The sequence below is a fragment of the Pangasianodon hypophthalmus genome, chromosome 25 (genome assembly GCF_027358585.1).
Source record: "Pangasianodon hypophthalmus isolate fPanHyp1 chromosome 25, fPanHyp1.pri, whole genome shotgun sequence".
In the NCBI taxonomy this organism is placed as follows: Eukaryota; Metazoa; Chordata; class Actinopteri; order Siluriformes; family Pangasiidae; genus Pangasianodon; species Pangasianodon hypophthalmus.
The window spans coordinates 12,967,831-12,989,500 of NC_069734.1; the positions used below are offsets into that span (position 1 = coordinate 12,967,831).

The 21,670-nt window shown below is 38.8% G+C and overlaps 1 protein-coding gene across 3 annotated transcripts in view; it reads right to left on the reverse strand.

The window, feature by feature from the left end:
* phf21aa (PHD finger protein 21Aa) overlaps positions 1-19,017 on the reverse strand; it is a 40,452-nt gene extending 21,435 nt beyond the window's left edge. For 2 of the 3 annotated variants that reach the window (XM_034299747.2, XM_034299748.2), the window contains exons 1-5: positions 18,694-19,016; positions 8,162-8,213; positions 6,421-6,513; positions 4,462-4,494; positions 4,266-4,331 (exon numbers count right to left, since the gene is read on the reverse strand). In XM_034299747.2, coding sequence (XP_034155638.1) covers positions 4,266-4,331; positions 4,462-4,494; positions 6,421-6,513; positions 8,162-8,191 — 222 coding nt within the window. In that variant the 5' untranslated portion in view covers positions 8,192-8,213; positions 18,694-19,016. Of the gene's footprint in view, positions 1-4,265; positions 4,332-4,461; positions 4,495-6,420; positions 6,514-8,161; positions 8,214-18,693 lie in introns of all 3 variants that reach the window. The other variant, XM_034299746.2, reaches the window with a different exon arrangement.
* Between the last annotated feature and the right edge of the window lie 2,653 nt (positions 19,018-21,670).

The window sequence follows — 21,670 nt, forward strand, 5'->3', positions numbered from 1 at the left end:
CTCTCTCTGTGCTGGTATTTAACCAGCTCTGAGCCTCCGATTAAAATTCCACTCACATTGCCTGCTTCCTCACACACATACACCCCACATTTCTCTCTCTCAGCACTAGTGCACATCTAGTCATTAGGAACAGCATGGAAGTGCTGATCTGGCTCTCACAGGCTGATTCACGAAGCATTCTATCTTTCATTTCAATTAACCCAAACTTAGACAATCACGATGGAAGTGCAGGGGTGTGTGGGTGCACAGCCGGGAACATAGCTCTCTTTTGAGATTGATACATTTTCTTGAAATGTTAACACACACATTTAATTTTTTTCTATATCCAGGCCAGTGAGTTTTATAAAACCACATACAGCTTCTCTGCAGAGTTGTGTGTGGCTGTGGCTGGGCTTTCAAAGCCTTAAAAAGAACAGATGCCACACATTGCTCAGTCCAATACCTGAGACACAGCCGAAGCACTGAAACAGCTGCTGTCATAGAGCGCGTTACTAGAAATAAACAGATAATATTCAGGCCTACACACAAATCAGAATTTAGAGATGGAAATAAGAGGGTAGAAGAAAAAAAAGAAGTAGAATATTTTAGTGTCAAGTGTTTCTCTTAAACATGTGCAATTCAGGGCTGAATTATAGTAGTTGTAATCTCACTTTTTCCCTTTGAGGACTCTTGATTATCACTCCATCTTGATTTCTGCATATTTGGAAAACAGAAGGGGTGGATCTTGAGTTGAAGAGCAGGGGAAGAAGGAAAGGCATGGTGAGTGAAAGTCCTCTAATAATGTACCCTGCGTCATTATTATTTTGAGTGCTATTCTTCTGTGAATGGTATAATTGCTTGGAGAGAAGTTCTCTGCCAATGTCCTATTACCGTAACTGTGAAGATCAGTGAGGAAAGGTCTGTAGTGCTGTTGCATCCCCAAACAGCACAAGACCTAACCATGGTTTTGTAGCTATTATTTAACTGAGCTGTTCTGATAGAACTACAATTAGAAAAAATACTATACCAGAAGATGAACACTATCTAGGTAACACTATGCTAACAATAAAAGTAAATTACCTAAGAATTAACACATATATAAATTACAAATAGCTGTCCATTTAAAGGCTGCATAAACAGAACGCAAAATAAGAGGGATCTGCATTTATGTTTGACACGTCTGAAGTTTGGGGCATCGACAACTGAAAATGTGTGCACTTGAATGGTTCACTTTTACGTACTATAGGATCAAATCCCCTGTACCGCATCCTGCTTTGATATGAGGCTACTACAATCATTCATCTTTCATTCATTTTCAGCAACTGCTTTAACCAGGTCACGATCAGATACAGCTAAACCTAACATTTATTGTATACTACGTCTATTACGTACTACTGAACAGAATCCACCAAAATAAATGTATATAAACATGTTTACAAGTTAAATATTCACATTTAGTGTTGATTTCTACTTTAATGTCCACTCCATTGCTGTATTAGCTTTAAAAGCAATTGGAGGCCCTGATACACAAAACCCTTTTAGCACACAAGCTGGCACGCAAGCGCAGAAACGCGCACACACACACACACACACACACACACAAACAGTACACACTTTGTTATGACTGAAAAGAAATTACCTGCTACGTGCACGTATACACACACACACACACAGATTCTGACTGGTTGTGAGAAACTCATTTACTCTACCTGTTGCTAAGAAACAAAGTCTTTAACTCCATCTCTCCCAGTCTGATAACTATCAATAGTCTAATAACTATGTTTGCTTTGTTGTACTTGATATGTACCACTGACATGATAAAATGAACAAATAAGACAAAAAAAAACCAAAGTTCTTATTTTGATTCACTATATACTATATATGTAGGTTGATTATAACATATCTCTGGTTGTATTTAAAGCATACTTCACATACGGATCTTTAGCCATATCTAATATGATAACTCTACTAAATCTACTGATTAAGACCGTTAAGCACATTAACTCAGGCAAAATGTTCCTATATATACAGCAAAAACAAAGAGACAGAGGAAGACCAGTATGTGGATGCCAAAACAAATAAAACAATGGAGAGAGCATAAAGAAGAGAAAGGACAAAGCTCAGGCAGGGTCACAACCTCATTTATGTCTTTCTAAATGAGGATCTAGCAGCAGTCCTTAGCACCAATAACTGGTGGTGTTTAAAAGAATTCTCAGCATGAGTGAACAGAGAGAGAGAGAGAGAGAGAGGAAGAGAGAGAGAGAGAGAGAGAGAGAGAGAGAGGCAGGCAGGAAGAATGAGGCAGATCAATAAGCGACAGGTGGAAAGTGTTTTCTTGAGGAGATTTCACACTGTGTGACTATACAGCTCGTCAGACACACTGCAGAGAGACTGCTCTCTCCCTCTCTCTCTTTCCCTCTGTTGCTTGACTACCTTTCTTTTCACCTTCTCCCACTCAAAAGGCTCTACTTCTACACAATCTAGATTCAGCACAAGTGCCAGGTTCGATTGTGCCACTATAGAGGCTTCTTGTTGTATTTACTGGTCTAGTATCAGTTTTTATTTTTCAAAGTTTCCAAACAAATTCTCTTGCTGAACATTAAGACAGAAATAACTGACTAGGCCAGATGCCAATGTGTGTGCTCGCAGTTTCTCTCAATTTCTGTAAACAATGTCTCACTATCTAAAATGCTCTAACACAATTCTCAGAAAGACACAAATATACTGTGAGCAAAATGAAACACTGGCCCCAAAACCATGAACAAGATGAAAACAAAATGAAACATGTGTGTCAAAATACCACTTTTTCTTATAAAATGGATGATTTTCATGCCACACTGATTATTTGAGAACATGTCTGTCACAATGTGTGTGCTGTATACATTTATTCAACCCTGATCGAGGATCTGAAGTCGGTCCCTGCAATGCTGGCCATGAGGCAGGAATACACCATGGATGGGTCCATTGTAGGGCACCGTGTGCGCCCACACACGCACACACGCGCACACACACACATTCACACCTAGTCGCCAATCCACCTACTGGCATGTTTTTGCCAGCTGCATAGTCAATTAGTGTAAATTGAATTTCATTTGAGTTGAGTTGAGCTGTTGGTCACCTGGACAGAGAGCCCTTCTTCCACTCTTCCATCTCTCTGTCTAAGTCAATCTCTATTCTCTCTTCTTTCTTTCACTGTTTCCTCCATACTTCTCCACCATAAAGCAGCCTTTCATTACTTTATATATTATAAGCTTGAGTATGTGAATCCGTGAAGAGACTAAATCCTTGTCAAGCCATTATATGCTCTCTTTTTCCACAAGGACGCCATGTTCTATCCCAGTGAACAAATCATCTTGCCATTTTCCTGCGTTGTAGCTCCCATAAGGTGGGAGATAATGGATGACATTACACGGGCTCAGAGAGAAGAACCAGCTTCATCCAAATGTCCACCTGGGAAAACTTTCATCCCAGTAACCCTAGTCAGTAAGTTCTGGTGGCCTTCTCTCACGAAATACTCAACGCAGTTTGTGTCCAGGCCTAACAGATCTGTGCACGTTCTTACACCACCAGACACATACCCACTGGCCTGCTCAAACCTCTTACACATCCTCATCATCCCTCGTCTCATATTTCAATTGATTTCATCAAAGTCTGTGAAAACTCCCCCTTTCTGAGATAATGTCACTAGCCCTTTACCAAGTCTCAGGTCCAATGAGCTGCCTTCTTCACATCAATGCATGAAGAAGAAGAACGACTACAGGCGCCACCCTGGTTCATTTTTTGAAAACTAGAGTAGCAAGTTATTTCACACATTTTTCGGCTCTGCTACAGAAGTTTTCTAAGAACTCGGCGCAGTCCACTGACAGTACTTTGCTGACTCTGCCAGCTGATGATCACTGGTTTAGAGAATTGTTTAGAGAATAGTGCTAATCCTTTAGGGAAGAGAGAGATGCAATTTGGTTATTGAGAATTGTGTGCCAGAGTGCAATACCTGTGTGTAAACAATCACCAGAAACGTGGGCTGTTTGCTAATTAGTAAATAACTGTTAGACATTTCTAGTTTTACACTGAAGCAACTACTACACAAGAGGCAGTTCTTCTGCTTTAAAACAGTTCTCTCTGCTTCACTGGAATTAGACTACTGAAAAATAAAACTGTAAAACCAAAAATGATTCAAGACTCCACACAAATTAGCCAGTGTCTTTATGATTCAACTGTCTTTAACTGTCTCTAACAGAGCCAGCTGTCTCTCTCTTTTACAGATTCAGATGTCTTTTGTCTCTTACCTGTCTCTCGCTCAGCACTGTGATCTTGGCCTGAAGGTCATGCAGCTGTAGCTTCAGCTCAGCATTCTACGCACAAAAGGAACACACAAATAATCACTGACATTCCCTTTGAGAAATCATATCTGTGTGTCTCTCTACATATTTGTTAATATAGCGGAATGAGAAGTGACCGTCTTCATGCTGATGCAGCTCTCACCTGTGGATCTTGCTTCATCTGTGCAACTAGCTTCTGCAGAAAGAATGACAATGAGACAAAGAATAAGTGTGTGTGTGTGTGTGTGTGTGTGTGTGTGTGTGTGTGTGTGAGTGAGAGAGAGAGAGAGAGAGAAAAGCAAAGAGAGAATAGTCAGAACACAGATTATTCAGAGCTCTTCATATACTTGGTTAGCCAAGCAGAGTGTAATTCAGACTGTTCACACAGCGACTCTTAGAGGCAGATAGTGGAACTGCAAGCAGCAGCACAAATCCAGCCTTCTTACAGTTGTACTCCATGTGGAAGTACAGGATTACAGGAGTACATGAAATTTTTCTCATTGTGGGGACATTTCCAGATCTGATAAACTCAAAAAGCCAAAAATAATTATGTTTGGGTCCTCTTGGACTACAGTAATAAACGTGTTAATGGAAAAAAAAAAACCTGAATATTTTATTTACAACATAGTGTGCGTATTAATGCAAACAATGTCCAAGCAACACAAAAACACATGACAAAAACAATGAGTAATAATAAATTAAAAAAAAAAAAACAATAAATATTTAAAATAAAAAGTCTAAAAAAAAAAGATCTTTGCAGAGAAATCATTAAGTCTTAATGTTTTAAATCCTTCCTGCTCACTACATATAGCTTCTTCACTAAATAGTGAATAACACAATACTGCTGCAGAACCTATGTAACTGTACACTATATGCCAGTCAAACGTCTTTAAAGATGAGGGTGTTAACTACTCGCATGTAATATCACTTTTAGGACACATAATACAATTGTTTCTTTCATTAACATGTTGGTGTGCGAGAGCCCTCACTTCATCTGTCCTCCATCAAGGCCATCATGCTTCATATCCTGTAGCTAGTCTAGCCGAGTTGTCTGCTGACCGCGCCCCTGACGCGGCATAACTGCATCATACAGCAGCTCTGCGTTTTGGAACTTTGAGTCCAATGTTTTCTGTCTCTGCTACATCCATACTGGATTTCTTATTAACATGCAATGATTATTAATATCAATGTATTATGATTCGTATGATTCAACAGTGCTGAAAAATGATGAGTGAGAAAAGAAGCACCTGTTCTTTTGTTTTTAAGAGCAAAACCTGACACTTCTCACTTACAGTCTATCTGAGATCATTTAAAATGTTCCTCCTATTAAACGCCCTGTTATGTTTCACTTCATTACCTGGCTCATATTTAACCCAGATAGGCTACGAAGTATTTATTACATTTTGGAATAGATCATGGGTGGTATATAAGTCATTTAAGCATTTCTATGATGCTGTCACTATGGTTAAGAGAGTTGACTCTGGCCTTGTCTCAAATAGTGCCCTAAACCCTTCAATTCTCCTTTAAAATCCACACTTTGGTGTTGAAGTGAAAATGTCTTCTTTAATGCCAAATAATATTAAATTAATGTTTAACTCCACAATGAGCAGTGTGCTTTGCACTGTGGAATCGTGCACGCCAAAATTAGTGTACAGCAGAAGAGTATTCATGCTCATACCACATTTACACAGATGTGGTATATATGGGTCAAACAATGGGCAATAGCCCACTGTAACTAGCTATTATTCATAAATGTAGACAAAGTTTAAGATCCTATCCAGGCACTGATGTGCAAGAAAATGCTCAGACTCTAATCATGAGAGCCAGAAATGGATTGTACAGCTCCATCTTCAAGCCCTTCTGCCCAAATCCCTTCTGTCCAAAGAAATCAAAATGATAGAAAAATAATTCTGGATAATAAAAATAAAAGATTAAAACAGAATTTGGGGGAATAATGCAATCTCTGGGGCCCTACATTAATATCTGAGTGGTATAATGTGGATATTGATTAAATATTTTCCCCACTTTTTTCTTTTGTGATTATAATGTATACTACTTTTAGCCACTTCAGGATTTACACAGGATTTCCTGTGCCAGGATTCCCAGTCCTTGTGTTTATTACCTGATGAATCTGTATCTCCACCTTGAGAGCCTCCTGTAGACTCTGTAGCTCCATCATCAAGCCCTTCTGCCCGAATTCCACACCTCCCTCAGCCTAGAGGTACACAGACAGAAAGAGAGAGATAGTTAAGAGAGAGAGAGAGAGAGAGAGAGAGAGAGAAATGGGAGGGAGGGTGATTAAAGAACTCTAGGTAAATACTTTTATTCATTCTTCTAATTTAGAATGGATAATAAAAGCTTATTAACATCATGTTGCTTGGGTTTGCATGTTTTTTTTTTTTCAGGACAAAAATTATGTGATTATATAAGAAAGACAGAAAAGAACAGGGGTATTCTACTTTGTCAGGAGCAGCAAGATTATTCTGACAAAATAAAGTGTTTTTTTTTTTTTTTAATAAAAGCTATGTGCTTCTTTTTTCAATACTTGAAGTTTAAAACCATTTGTTTGTGGTTACTCAAATTGAGGTAAGGTTTAGATTTAGGATTTGGTGTTGAAAAATTCTCATTACATATTAGGGATGTAACTGAATACATTATTTGGACTGAATGATAATGCATCCGAAACGAATATGAATACAGGCAATATGCAGAGTATTCAGGGTTTTTTTTATTCTGAGAATGCTTGGCAGAAGGCTTCAGAATAGATGTGTGCATTGGGATCCCACAGGACAAAACAAGAAAAGTCGTGCCAGTGTGAGGTTTTTACTTTAATATAGAGCGTTAAAGAACAGCTAGCGGAAGCTCATGTGGGGAGGGTTGCCAGATTTCAGCAAAATTCCCATCCTACAACTCGGAAAGCACACCAAGACATGAAACGAGCCTAAAATGTTTGGGCATAAAAAAGGTAGACACATTTTCTCCTTTCTCCAGTCTTTTGGAGAGTACAGGTTAACAGTCATGCAGCTTTCTGATTTTGCAATACTCAGATATTATACGCAGAACCTGGCAATGCTGCTTGCAGGTTTTGAAAAATCAAAAATAAGTTCATTAGCATGCTAAAGGGAGATACACGGTTCAGTTTTAGCCAGACCTACACAATGCCACACTGGACTCCAAAAACTTCAAAAACTGAGGAAAATCTGACAAAATATTATTAGATGGATATAGTTGTCCACTGTAGCCTAAATAACAGTTTCTTGATTTGGGAAAGTCATCACTGCTTTGAAACATAGTCGGCTTGCTTACTCAGTCACATCGGATAGAAAATAGAAAGCTTGCCAGAAAGTTCCACAGGGCGTTTGGAGCAAGAGTTGTTCTGCAAATTAGTATTTATTACAGTTTGTGAATGAAAAAGTAATTTTTCACTTGTGTTCCAGCATTTCCAAAGCATAATAGTAGGATTAATATAAATAAAATAAATTAATAACCTTCCGGTATAGACCACGCCCTTTTTCCAGTTTAAAGCCGAATAACGGATATGAAAACAGATGTGAACTTTTTGAGCACTAAACAGATCCAGATAATAGCATTGCATTACACCTCTATTACATATACATGATTACATACTATATTTACATGACATATGCATAATATTATGTCCTGAAATGTCACAAAAGCAAACTTGTATGTGCAAGTGCATTTATAATTTGAGGAGGATACTCTGTACTGAGTTCCAACCTAAACACCGCACTTTAGCTTGCACACGTTTAACCTATAAATGACAGTATGAAAGCAGAACCACTGGATCACATCTGTCATCTGATCTCTGTTTCCCCCAAAGCACAGTGTAGTCTGTGGTATACCTTCACAGCGACTGCTGTCTTGAACACCATCCAACTGGCAGTGTGGGGGAGCCTGGAAAGATGAAGGGCAGAAATGAGTCACACACACACGCGCACACACACACAAACGCATGCGCACGCATGCATGCGCGCACACACAAACAAAAGCCTAATTTTGAAAGGTATTTACGAATAGCACTTTTTTGAAAAATATTATCAGTGTTAAGTAACTCCTAACAGGCAGAATCACCTAACTCTAAGCCAAAAGCCCTAGTGCACATCAGTGAACGAGTCAGCTCCGTGCTAACAGCCGAAATCATACAGCGTGCACTGACTGAACTGAGACTTAACTGCAATATGCTCAAATGTTTGGATTTATACACAACAGGCTGAGTGTGTACTTTAGAGAAAATGAAAAGCGGGTCATGTCCAGTTTGCAGTCTGCTCCATGTCCACATGTTGCACATCATGACAAGCTGTTTAGTCAAAGATATTTACTGCTGATCAACTGACTTACACCAGTACAGTTTAAAAACTGCTCTTTACACCTTTATTAGGGACATGAACGGAAAATATCAAACAAATAAAACCACTTGTCTGGCCAAATATGAACATAACAATTCTGAAAAATATGATGCCCTACATAAACAGCCTGTCTGTTGATACAGAAATGTAAAATATTTATTGTATATATATATATATATATATATATATATATATATATATATATATATATATATATATTTGGTCTGACACTGCTTTCAGGTGACTCACCATAACAAGGGGTCAAAATCATAAATGCATGTTTCATGTTTGTCACCGTACACAATACACCTCAGTTTTTGTTTGTTTGTTTGTTTGTTTTTAATAGGGATATCTCTTATACTGTAATGAACTGAATCATATAGCTGGCTAGTTGACTGATGAGAACTGCATACACTGCCATTAAGCTAACACTAATAATAAGAGTCGTCACAATCTATAAATATACAAATACAACCTAATTATAACAGCAACGGAATTGTACTTAGTTTATATTTGAAAAAAGTATTCCTTGGTTGTGTAACATATTGTGTAATTTTCATCAAACTCGAAATGTAAGATTGCTAAATTTGTGTTGACCAAAATAAGGTACCATTACGTGTAATAAACATGCAAATGCAGCCCAGAAATGTTAATACACACAGGGAAATGTGGAGACAGTTGCAATATTTAAACATTACCATGTGCTGAATACTGTAATATACTACTGAACTGATTATCAGTAAATTCTATTGTAAAAGTGCAAGGGTGATGTAGTTAGAATTAGGAAAAAAAAAAAGTCTATAAAAGAGATAATGCTAAAGCCACCCATAACCCTAACCATGATATCCAGATATTTTCATGAGAATTTGCAAGTGTGAGACCATGAATCACTAAATATTGCTGCACTTAAAATCCTAACATACAGTAACAGAACTGACTTCACAGGGATCTTAAAAACTCTCCCCACAATGTTGAGACTCTTGTCTCATTTTTCTCTCATCAAGGCCAAAGAGAAGAGACGTTGGACTACTTTAGACACACAAACACATGTCTACATGTCTGCCTCTCATCCCTAACACTAATCAAGCATCTCATACTCAGCCATGTGCTGGTGTTAAAGGAAACTTCTTTCACCAACATGTTGAGCTATTTTCTCTTTGGTTTTCTACATTACCCACAATGCTGTTCAACTACTTGCTGACAGTAGTGCCAGTGGGATTTAGCCCTTGCTCGATCACTACCTGAAGAGAGCGATGAAGAACACTCTGCTCACACAGATCAGCTTTCCAAGCATCAACTTCCATGCTAGTACTGCCTGGAAGATCGCTACGTAGCCGAGCTGTAACTCAGCTCAGCTTCGTCATGTAGCTGTGCTGCGTACTGGAGCTTGGAATCTGGTGTCTGCCATCTCGCCAAAGTCTGCTTTGGATTTCTCATTAATATGACATTCAACAATGCTGGAAAATGGTGAGTGAGGAAAGAAGCTTTTGTTTTTGTTGCGCAATCTCTTGCACTTGTTTTTAGGAGCTAACAGTGAAACCTGACTGTTATCCCATATGTTTTGAGATTGTTGAAATTTTTTTTTCATATTGAACTTCATTGTAAGTGCACTAGAAATGTCCCTCTGCGATGTCAGTGCGGCAAACAACCGCTAACTTCTCACGGGAATAATGACAATACAGCACCAACCAACAAATTAGCACCGGCTTCACTAAGCATACTGCAAATATTTCAATATAAAGTGTTAATGGGTTTCAGGGTGGACTTCTCCTTTAAGACTTCAGTGGAGTGAAGCTGAGTTCAGCAGAATCATCTTTCTAGTCCAAAGTGAAATTTAACTCAGAGGAAGTTGGTGCGATACAGAAACAAGCAAGTTCCAACTCAGAGCCGTGCCACACTGGTCATTCCCTTTCTCTGTTGATTAACTGTTAAAAATAAGCACAGGCAGGTTCTGACTCATCAACACCATGAGACCACGCTTGCTGAGGTCTCTGCCACATGTTGTTCAGGTTCACTGCTAATTTAACACGGCTAATAATGAGCTATCTATTTATAAAAAGGCTGGACAGACTTACATACATTTACTAAACATGAGGAGTGAGAATGTTGTTGAACCTTAAGTGTGCATTAACATTTTCAAATGAAGCATCTGATCGCATTCAAGGATGATGCAACATCAAGCGAGTTCCAGTCCCCTCCAAAAGTATTGGAACAGCAAGGCCAATTCTTTTGTTTTTGCTATACACTGAAAACATTTGAGTTTGAGATCAAAAGATGGATGAGATGATGCAATTTCAGCTTTCATTTCCTGATATTTATATCTAGATGTGTTAAAAAACTTAGAACATGGCACGTGTTGTTTGAACCCACCCATCTTTCAAGTGATCAAAAATATTTGTACATGTGACAGGGGTTTCTTGTTGCCCAAATGTGCCGTTAGATTGATTCTTTAAACAGTTAGTAGAGATGAATGTCTACTCTTGGACTGAGCCGTGGGTTTAACCTGTGAAGACTGCATTTGTTGTTTAAAAGGATAAAACCAACATGAAGACCAGAGAGCTGTCTGTGAGAGAAAAGCAAGGCATTTTGAAGCTGAAAAAAGAGAGAAAATTGATCAGAGTCATTGCACAAGCATTGGACATAGCCAATACAACAATTTGGAATGTCCATAAGTTGTGGAACCAAGATTAACCTCTACCAAAGTGATGGAAGTGGTAGCAGCAGAATGAATTCAGAAGGTAGCAGCAGAATGAATTCAGAAGGTAGCAGCAGAATGAATTCAGAAGGTAGCAGCAGAATGAATTCAGAAGTCTACAGAAACATTCTGTCTGGCAATTTACAGAGAAATGCATCCAATCTAATTGGGAGGAACTTCATCATGCAGCAAGACAATGACCCAAAACATACCCCCAACACAACAAAGGACTTCATCAGGGGAAAAAGTGGAAGGTTTTAGACTGGCCAAGCCAATCACCAGACCTTTCTGAGCATGCATTTGAGCATGCATTTCACCTCTTGAAGAGGAGACTGAAGGCAGAAACCCCCCAAAACAAACAACAACTGAAAGAAGCTGCGGTACAAGCCTGAAAAAGAAGAATACAACAGTTTGGTGATGTCAGTCGGTCGCTGGTTTGATGCAGTTGTTGCAAGCAGGGGATATGCAACTAAATATTAAGTGTTAATCTGTTCCTATACTTTTGCTCACCTGAAAATTGGGTTGTCTGCCACCAAATGTGCCACGTTCTAAGTTGTTTAACACATCATGATGTAAATATTAGAAAAGCTGAAATTTTGATCTAACATCTCATATTCATCTTTTGATCTCAAACCCAAATGTCTTATAGTGTATAGCAAAAACTAAAGAACTGTTGTACTGAACTCTGCAGTCTGCATCACAGGCCAAAGTTTAATACTTGCATCAACAGCATTCAACAAAACAAGCGTACTAATTCTGATGCTGGGATAATGACAGCACTTAAGTGAAAAAGTGAACACGGCTTCATCATTGATTCAGTGTCATTTTGGTGGATGGAACGCTCTTCTAGGTACAATAATTACTTTCTGTTTGCCTTTTTTTGTCTCTAGACACTGTGGCAAATTTGTTGTAGGCTGTCATAATGGCTTTATCAAGTGAATGATATCTAAAATCACAAACTGGTAGGCCTGAACGAGAATGTAAAGGTGCAGCAGCAGCTCGTGATCATGGATTTTGGTGAGGTAGGCTGACATTAATAATAGTCTCAAACAAAATTAGAGAGGCTCTCACACTTGACTTATGATGTAGACTACTATCTAGTGTATTTTTAGAGCAACCCTGTAATAGGCAGATAGGTGTGAGAACATAAAGGATCTAGCGTACAGTCTAGCAGCTCATTTTACTCAGAGGTTTTAGATATTCCTTCAGCTGTGTTCGAGGTAATGCCATTAACCAGGGTTTATAAGGTTTCAGCAAAATTTCCAAAACTACATCTCAAAATCCAGACTAATTACCTGAAACTAGCCCAAAAATTTGGCCAGTGAAAAAAAAGTTTTTTTTTTTCCTTTTCCTCAGCCTTTGCGTGGAAAAACAAGAATTCCACACATTTCTTAATAAGGACATTGTAAGGACATTATCCCGTATATAATCCCCCTTTCCCTCACCCAATCTGTGCAACGTATCTTAAAACAGAAATTATAGAAGTTTTTAGATTTAATCTGGATTATTTGCTCTAAAACAAGATCTTGGTGGCTGCGGAGTATTTCTGAACTAGCATCATCTGGCAGCTCTATTAGGACTGCAGTTCCCATTTTTGACCTCTAGGTGCAATAATAACTCTACACAAGCTAAGCAGAGCAGTGCACATGCTGCCCGCAAACGCACAACATCTAGAAACAGAAGCACATCAATGGAAAAATTGGCTGCTTTCTGTCAAATAGCAACATTTTTAAATCACTGGTCACTCACAAGAGGTCATTAGTATTTCAATGGAATTTAAAATGTATGGAGTTGTGAATGAGGACTTTATGAAGATTCATATTTGAACGGTTGAGATAAACAGTGGGGTTCTGCCACACCTGCCCTATGGACGAACCACCACTGAGAGGAGGTAAAGCAAACTGTGAGTGCAATAATGCCTATATGATATTTAGAAAGCCTTCATGCATCTTTAATGCCAAATGATATTAATCTCATGTTTAACTCCCCTATGAACTTCACTAGAGCATTCCTGCTCCCAGCAAATTTTACTAGATATGGGACAATAGCTTGTAAATAATCACAATTCATTAATGTAGACTAAAAGTCCAAGATATCCTATACACGTTTCAGGTGTTTGAAAAACCGAGAGCATATTTCTGTCAGTTACAGCCTCAATAATGATAATATGGTAAAATACACAGGATTTTCTGACTGTGTATGTGGAAAAAGAATTTGAACATTTTTAGTGACCACCATTTGAGTTATTCAAGTTTGACTTATTTATTTTTTAATGGTATTAAAAAATAAATAAGTCAAACTTGAATAACTCAAATCCTGAGCCTATAAAGAACCAGTTCCAACATTAGCTGAAACAGGACACAACTCACATAATACCAGTTCAGTATCAAATATTAAAACCAGCTATTAGTTATTGTTTCATTTAATAGTTTATGCTATTACAGGTTAATCACCAATATCAAACACTGAAATGCAACATAATGTTCCTGTGGTGCAGCACCAAAATCTGGCCAGACAGATGCAGCCGTTCCTGACTGGAGCTATAAGCTTTAACTGCCAGGAGCTCAGGGAGAGCATCCTGGTCACAGGGGTGTGTGTAGGGTTGTCTGACTTGAGAAGATTTCTATATCACCTATAACATCCCATTACTCTCTGTGAGAGAGGTGAACACACACACAGGGCTGACCCATGGCACAGGCAACAGAAGACACACCTAAGGCACAAACGAGCATGGAGCACCGCTGCTTTATGAGGAACGAGTGAAACAGAGTGAAAACAAAAGAGCCTGACATGAAAACGACAAGGAACAACACAGAGGTGTCTTTAATTCTAAATTAAATTATTAATAAATTAGTAAAGAGAAATGTACTTTTACTTACGTTACAGCATGTTAATGTTGGCGTGTTTATACATACTCCTGCATGCAGGTGTGTAGAGGATGGACGATAACGGAGGGTGAATAAAACAAAGCGGAAACATTATTATTCTTCATTAAATGATAATACAAGCACTGTGTCTGTATGAATTTATAATTACGTTCCGTTAACCAGCATTTGAATCTTAATACATGAGTTTAAATCAGATGCATCTACATTTATTTACAGTCTGTTTTATGTGACGCTTCCTGTGTAGTAGTTTTTTTTTAACTGGATACATTCTTACTCTTACTCAAGTTGATATTTGGATGAGAACTACGTTTACTTGAGTATTTCTTCTTAATAATGCTACTTTTACTTGAATAACTATTTTTAATACTCTAACCACCTCTGGCAATAACAAGTGTAAGTTATCATTTTGAAAATACAAACGTTTTTTATAACACTGCAACATTAAAGCGTAAATTTTAATGGATGATTTTAACTTAACTATAACAAATTATTTCAAATGAAATTATTTATCAAATTATTTATTTTAAACTGAGAAGAATTTTTCATTCTTTTTTTTTTTTTTATTTCTCGTCCGTGTCTCCCTTAAGGGGCGGTCACACTACCCTTTTCGTTCCACTGACTTCCGTCCATAAGCATGCAAATGCTGGAGCCCGGAAACGCAAGCTCATGGGAAGAAGTTCCACATTTCGCTCCGTTCCAAAGTTAAGGTTTGGTGAAATCTGACCTGCAAATTCGTATCACGAATTCAGAAGCGCTGATTACAGCAGTGTCGCACCATCCCCTTTTATACAACACAGCTTTAAATGAATATAAATTCCGCATCAGAAGAGAAGCTGCCTGGACTGCGGCGTCGCTGCATACAGGAACAGATGGTATATTTAAACACTGAAACAAAGCACGCTGGATTCCACGATGTGTGGATAAAAAACCCAACGTCTTGGCGTGTGATGTCATATCCGGTTGCCGCCCATATTCGCAGAGGTCTCCAGAGAAATTTCGCATGCTGAAAGTCTCGTGTGTCCGCAGCCTTAAGAAAGAAACGCTCATGCTACAGAAAAAGCCATACACTATAAAACAAAAATACATTTTGTATATACATTATAAAAAATACAGTAATTGTAGGGAATTTATTTCTCATTAAAAAGTCAGAATTTTAAGTTAAATTGAAGTCTATTTATATAGGACTTATGTAGAATTTATCTAGGAAAAAAAAACGTTAAGAATTATCTGTACAAGAGATTTAGTTTACTGTACAAGTTTTAAGTGCCATCTGATAACGACTACTTGATTATTAATCGAAAGAAACGTTCAACTAATTTAATAGCAAAATAATCGATAGTGAGAGCAGAGCAGAGCTCAGCACAGCTCATAGCAGAAACTTTCAGCACGCTTCTCAGGACAGGATAAGGACTACTGCCGGGCTTGACTTAACTCATTACATCATTTTCAACCTCCGTGCATTCGAGCTACAAAGTGGAAAAACATGGACTCCTCGTCATTTGTTACCACTAATCTAACCAGCTAACAATGATGTGAGTGATGTTTATTTACCTCCTCAAAACAGCAAACTGTATAGTCAGTGCTACAGATTTAACAAGCAGAACTCGATACCAACGGCACCGATGTTCTGGGTAGACCTTCTGGTTAATAATAATTTATACCTCAAGTACCCTTAAATTATATTTCAAACAGGGAAGAAGCTATTGTAGAAAAACTATTTCAGACATTTGACCTTGCTGTGACCTTGATCCTGTTTGGATCAGAATTGAATCAGTTCATCTGCTGGTTACAATGATCATTCCACATAAAGCCTACAAACATTCAATCACTCGTTCTCGGGGATACTGGACATACAGATGGACTGATGGCAAAAACTGTAGCTAGCCAGAAAATGGACACTGAGTTCCTGAACATGAACACGTAACATCTCTGGCATTCTGAGCTGAGTTGTGGGGGTTTTTTTTGGTGGTGTTTGTTTTTTCCCCCTAATCGGAAGCTGGAAATTCAGAGTTGCAAGCTTTAGCCCCTGGGAATTAACATATACATTCATCTCCCTTAGTCTGTATTAATGCACTAGACTAGTTAACTAGCTGTTCATGTGTTATTATGTTCTGTTAGCTACCACTTTTAGCCTAGTCAGTCAGGTTTGCAGGTAAGCAGAACACGGCTCTGGACAGCACACCGGAGCTTTTACTGGCCCAGTGAGCTAGCTGATACATACATTTATGATTGTCCATCTCGAGCTCATATCAGTAACACTGTCCTCTACAACAACAAATCCTCAAACCAAAAGCACCATGAACAGCTTCCTTCCTCAGACTAGCCAAAGACCTGGCTATATGATATCAATATGATAAATTATATCAGTATGCTTTTCTGTTAACATCACGAGTATCATCAGAACCTTTAACACAGACCAAAGCGCACTGATAGTCACAGTAACAGCTAGACTTTATGGTGCTGTTTTAACTCCTGACTGTTGAACAGTTTCATTTCACAGTCACTCATAAATTAAAATCTTATAGTGTCAAACTGATATATTTACTTTTAGTGTTATCTGTTATACAGTTGTGTGCAAAAGTTTGCACCCCCTTGTTTCTGGAGGACAAAGAAAAGCCCTCAGTTTTGTTCAACTGTTTAGTTTGACTAATGATTCATATGGACTGAATAATAACAGAATAATAAGCCGGGACTATAAAGGGGTTAAGAAGGCAGTGTTGGCCATCTGGTAGAGTTACAGCAGGTATTTCAAGAAGAATGGGCAACGATTGAACATGCAATCTGCCAGCTATAACAGAGATGTCAAGAAGAAAAGCATTGAGCTATAAAGGGGGGACATGTTAGAGAATATTTAAATCAGATTCTAAAAGGGAAATGCAAACTACTGACCTTATCATTTTTCACTATTAACATCTTAACATACACTAATGCTTTTTGTTATGTTGATATGAATTACATTTTTCTGTCTTCTTCATTTTGTCCAAAAGACATGCACTGTAAATACACATCAGTTGTAATATTACTACTGATTAATGTGTATAAATAAACCTGAAATCTACGTCATCACATTCACAACAGCTTCTCTGCTACGTCACAAACACGTCATCCCCACACTTCTCTAATACTGTCTCTAATAATTACCTTCTACAGGAACATGCTGGATGGGAATTAGCAAGCAGCACAAGGCAGCACTGTTATGTACAGAAATAAGGATTGTGGGTTATGTAAAAATAAAATAAAGGCATCTGCAAGGAGGAGAAACATTATTAATAAACAGCGATAAAAACAGAAACAGAGCTTCCACCTGCTGAGGTTGCCAGATTGGATTTACCATTTAAAGCCCAGCTCACTACAGCTTCCTCATTCAGCACCCTCAACTGTAACTCCACTAAACTACAGGCTAAAGGCCTTGGGCCATTTATTCCCAGCCAAAGGTGATTAGAAAAGCTGCATGTGGGAGGGAAAGCGTCCAATCTGGCAACACAGAGCACCTCTGACCACTTTACGCTACAATGCAATCCAACCTCGGCGCACTTGCAGTGGGTCAGTGGGCCTTCAGCTCCACCGGCTTCCCAACCCCAGGCAGAAACCTCCTCCAGAGCCTCTGCTCCCTCACCTCAGCTCAGCTCTCCTCTCCTCAGCTCCCTCACTTCAGCTCTCCTCTCCTCAGCTCCCTCACTTCAGCTCTCCTCACCTCACCTCCCTCACTTCAGCTCTCCTCAGCTCAGCTCATTCACGCCTCAGTCTTGAGGCATGCTACTGAGTTCTTCTCCATCATCTGTATAAACTTGATGCTTTGACCACAGGCCCCTTCAGCATCACTGCCATTAGACTCCTGCAGCAGCTTAAAGAATCAGATGCTGAACCTGGATGCTAGTGTGTGTATAAGCGCTTATAACGGCTTCATACAGCTGATGAAAGCTCACAGAACGCAAAGTGCACTGGAGAGAAGAGCTGAGAGGAGATGCTGCGGTTCCCAGCCTCAGGAACTCAGCACCTCCACCTCCTGTCCAAACTGCTGCAACCTCACTACTTTACTCTGGAGCTAACATTCATTTCATCTGGAAGAAGAGCTGCAAGTTACTGTGTTTACCCCCCCCCCCCCCCTTCTCTCTCTCTCTCTCTCTCTCTCTCTCTCTCTCTCTCTCTGTCTTCCTCCCTCCCTCCCTCCCTCTCTCTCTCTCTCTCTCTCTCTCTCTGTCTTCCTCCCTCCCTCCCTCTCTCTCTCTCTCTCTCTCTCTCTGTCTCCCCCTCTCTCCATCTCCACCCCCCCCTTCCCCTCCACTCTCGGCCAACTCCTAGAATAAGCAGAAACGAACAAAACCAGAAGCTCTCCGTCGAATTACAGTTTCAGGAAAACGTCCCTTTTTGTTGGAAAAGTGTATTCAGGTTGGTCGAGAATAAAAGTTGCGGTTAGAAGGCAGGAATGTGGAGGTGGTACTCACCCGGGTACTCACTCCTCCAGCAGTCAGTCAGTCAGCAGCAGTTAGCAGGCAGCAGCAGCAGTTAGCTCGCGTTTCCTCACACACGCTAATTATTTAAATAAATATTCACTCTCAGCCCGATATTCACCACCGGAACCCGTCCCGTCTCTGACTTTATTCCTTTTGATACGCTACAGACTTCATAGCGTAGGATAATACATTCCTTAACAGACGAGTTGAATTTCTTTTTTTATAAAAATGTATGAAAAACAGAGAAACTGCCATACAAAACAAGAACTCTTCTTCAATCTCATTCAGCCGGGCCTGCGAACACCACATATCACTGCGCGCAGGAAGCCAGCTAGAGAATGGGACAGGGAAAGGATGCGGAATAAACCACAAATTGTCCCGAATCGTCCTCTGAATTATTCGTTAGCACGGAAAGCACTCTTATACCGTTATAGCTCGCGATGAAATTGGCTACGTAGCAAAGGAAAGATTAGTTTGAAAAAGAGGACTACTTTATGTGCCGGTGCGGCGAATTTATTTCACTTTGCCTAAGGAACGGGGGTAGTGCGCCCCCATTGCCTAGGGAAAAGAACCCGGATGTAAACTCGGTGAAACTGAAGTTAGACGGTGCACGTGAACGCGCGGATGGACCAATCACCATCCTGCACAACTCTCTCTCTCTCTCTCTCTCTCTCTCTCTCTCTCTCTCTCTCTCTCTCTCTCTCTCGCACGCACACACACACACACACAGGCATCCCTCATCAAACTTCATTATGTGCTGCTCCAGAAGCTGGAGAATATAAGTAATATTAAAATGTTTTCTTTAAGCTAAGAATGATACAAGGTTTATAATACTGTATAGTACAGGCCCATTGTATATATATATATATATATATATATATATATATATATATATATATATATATACATATACATATACACAATGGGCCTGTACTAAGATTTTGTAAAGATTTTTTTGTTGTTTTCTTGTTTGCTCATTTACTTGTAAACATTTTGTAAAAATTTTATCAAAATTATTCATACATCATTAAATAAAAACAGTTTATCTATCTATCTATCTATCTATCTATCTATCAGAATAACATTACTCTGATGGTGGTAGAGCTCTAGTAAGACATAAAATGCCAGAATTTTGAAAAATGTTTTTAATCAATAAATGAAAAACAAAAGTACTTACTGTAAGAAACAAAAGTGCTTGCAAGCATATAAAAAACATTACAAACAGAATGGTCCGTCTTTCCTGTGCAGAATGTGCCACTGCATACACAACAGAAAAAATATGCAGTAATGCTCTTTTAGTCTACTTGGTCTACTTTATTTGACCACATGTTGTAATCAACTTTATCTTTCCAATCACAACTTATTAAACACTATGAAAAAATGAATATCTAGCACTTTAGACAACTAGATGCTCATATGATCAGATCAGATATGCTCATACAGTATTGTAGCACACCGCTGTGAAATTCTTGACTTGGAATTCTTAAAAGATGAATTTTCTATAAGAGCTTCTCAGACAATAGTGCCAGCTATAATTCAATTACACGCTTATATTAATGTGCTCATTTTTACACAACTCACACAGGGACTCACCTGGATATCCTAATCTAAGCCTAACAATAAATTAAATAAAAAAAAACGGTTGCTATTTAGCAAATAAAGATGTATTCTCATTGCCATGGGGAAGCTTTCTGTAAGGGAACATTTATTTACCGTTTATGGAAGGAGTCTCCTGTGTCAGCACTTTGTAACAGTCAGAGGTAAAGCAGTTTCTTTAAGTATTCCACTGCGGTCTTCAGGATGGAAGACTTTATAGCTTCTCAGTAATATCACAAGGAGAATTTTTGTCTTGTTAACTTCAAGAAAAAAAAAAGGTGCTGGTGAGGGAATGACGTCATGTCTTGTCATTCTTTAATAAATACAAATTGTTAGCATTGGCAAATTGCCATAGTATAAGAGGAATAAACAGGTCATGACATGCTGTTATATGTAAATAATTCATGTTGGGCAGCATCACATCCTTCTATCGTTGATTATTATCCTATAACAGCACTCCCCCTATGTGTTATTCCTTACATAACAACTGATTATGTTATAAATAGGCTCCGGATTCACTGCAACCCTGACCCAGCCTAAAGCAGTTACTAAAGATGAATTTTAAAAACATGAAGGAATGATGATTATATAATAAGAGGAAACCCAGTAAGCATGAACAAATATATGGAGTCCCATTTAAGAGGAGTTAAGACCATGTGAAAGAGGCTATATTGATGATACATAACTATACTGTATGTGAAGAACAAAGCCCTGTTATCAATCTACAAGAGCTTGTACATTCACTATTTCCCTGCACAACACAGGACTACTTTTAAAAAGTCTTATTTCATTCTTCATTCTTCATATTCCCTGAGAGACAGCACAGGGTCCCAGACAACACTATACTGTAGAATGAGACATCCGGTAATGGTTCACCGACCATCCACACATCCAAATTATTTATATTCCTTCCACTATTTTCTCAAGACAACTGATTTCAGTCTGCCGGTAAAAGGTATATGATTTGAACCCATAGGACCAAGTGGGTCTTTTTGAGGCAATGCACAGAGCAGTCGCCTTAAGCGAAGGGATCAAATTCACAAAATTTGGCATTAGGAGGTGGGGGAGCCTTATTTTTAAGTGTTTTTTTTTTTTTTTTTTTTGTACAATGTGGGAGCCATATATACAGTCTATTATTGTATGAATGGATATTCTCTCTCCCCTGTCAATGACACAAACACTAGCCAATTGTGGACATCTGTTCTCATGTATGCGAAAGAGTGCAGACTGCACTTTCCCCCGAGTGTGTTATGCTGCACTGTGATGCAGCAGTTTGAAAAGATGTGTTTGGCTGGCCTCACATACCTCGGAGGAAGCATGTACTATCCTTCACCCTCCCTAGTTTGTAACTGTTGTATGACAGGGCAGAGAT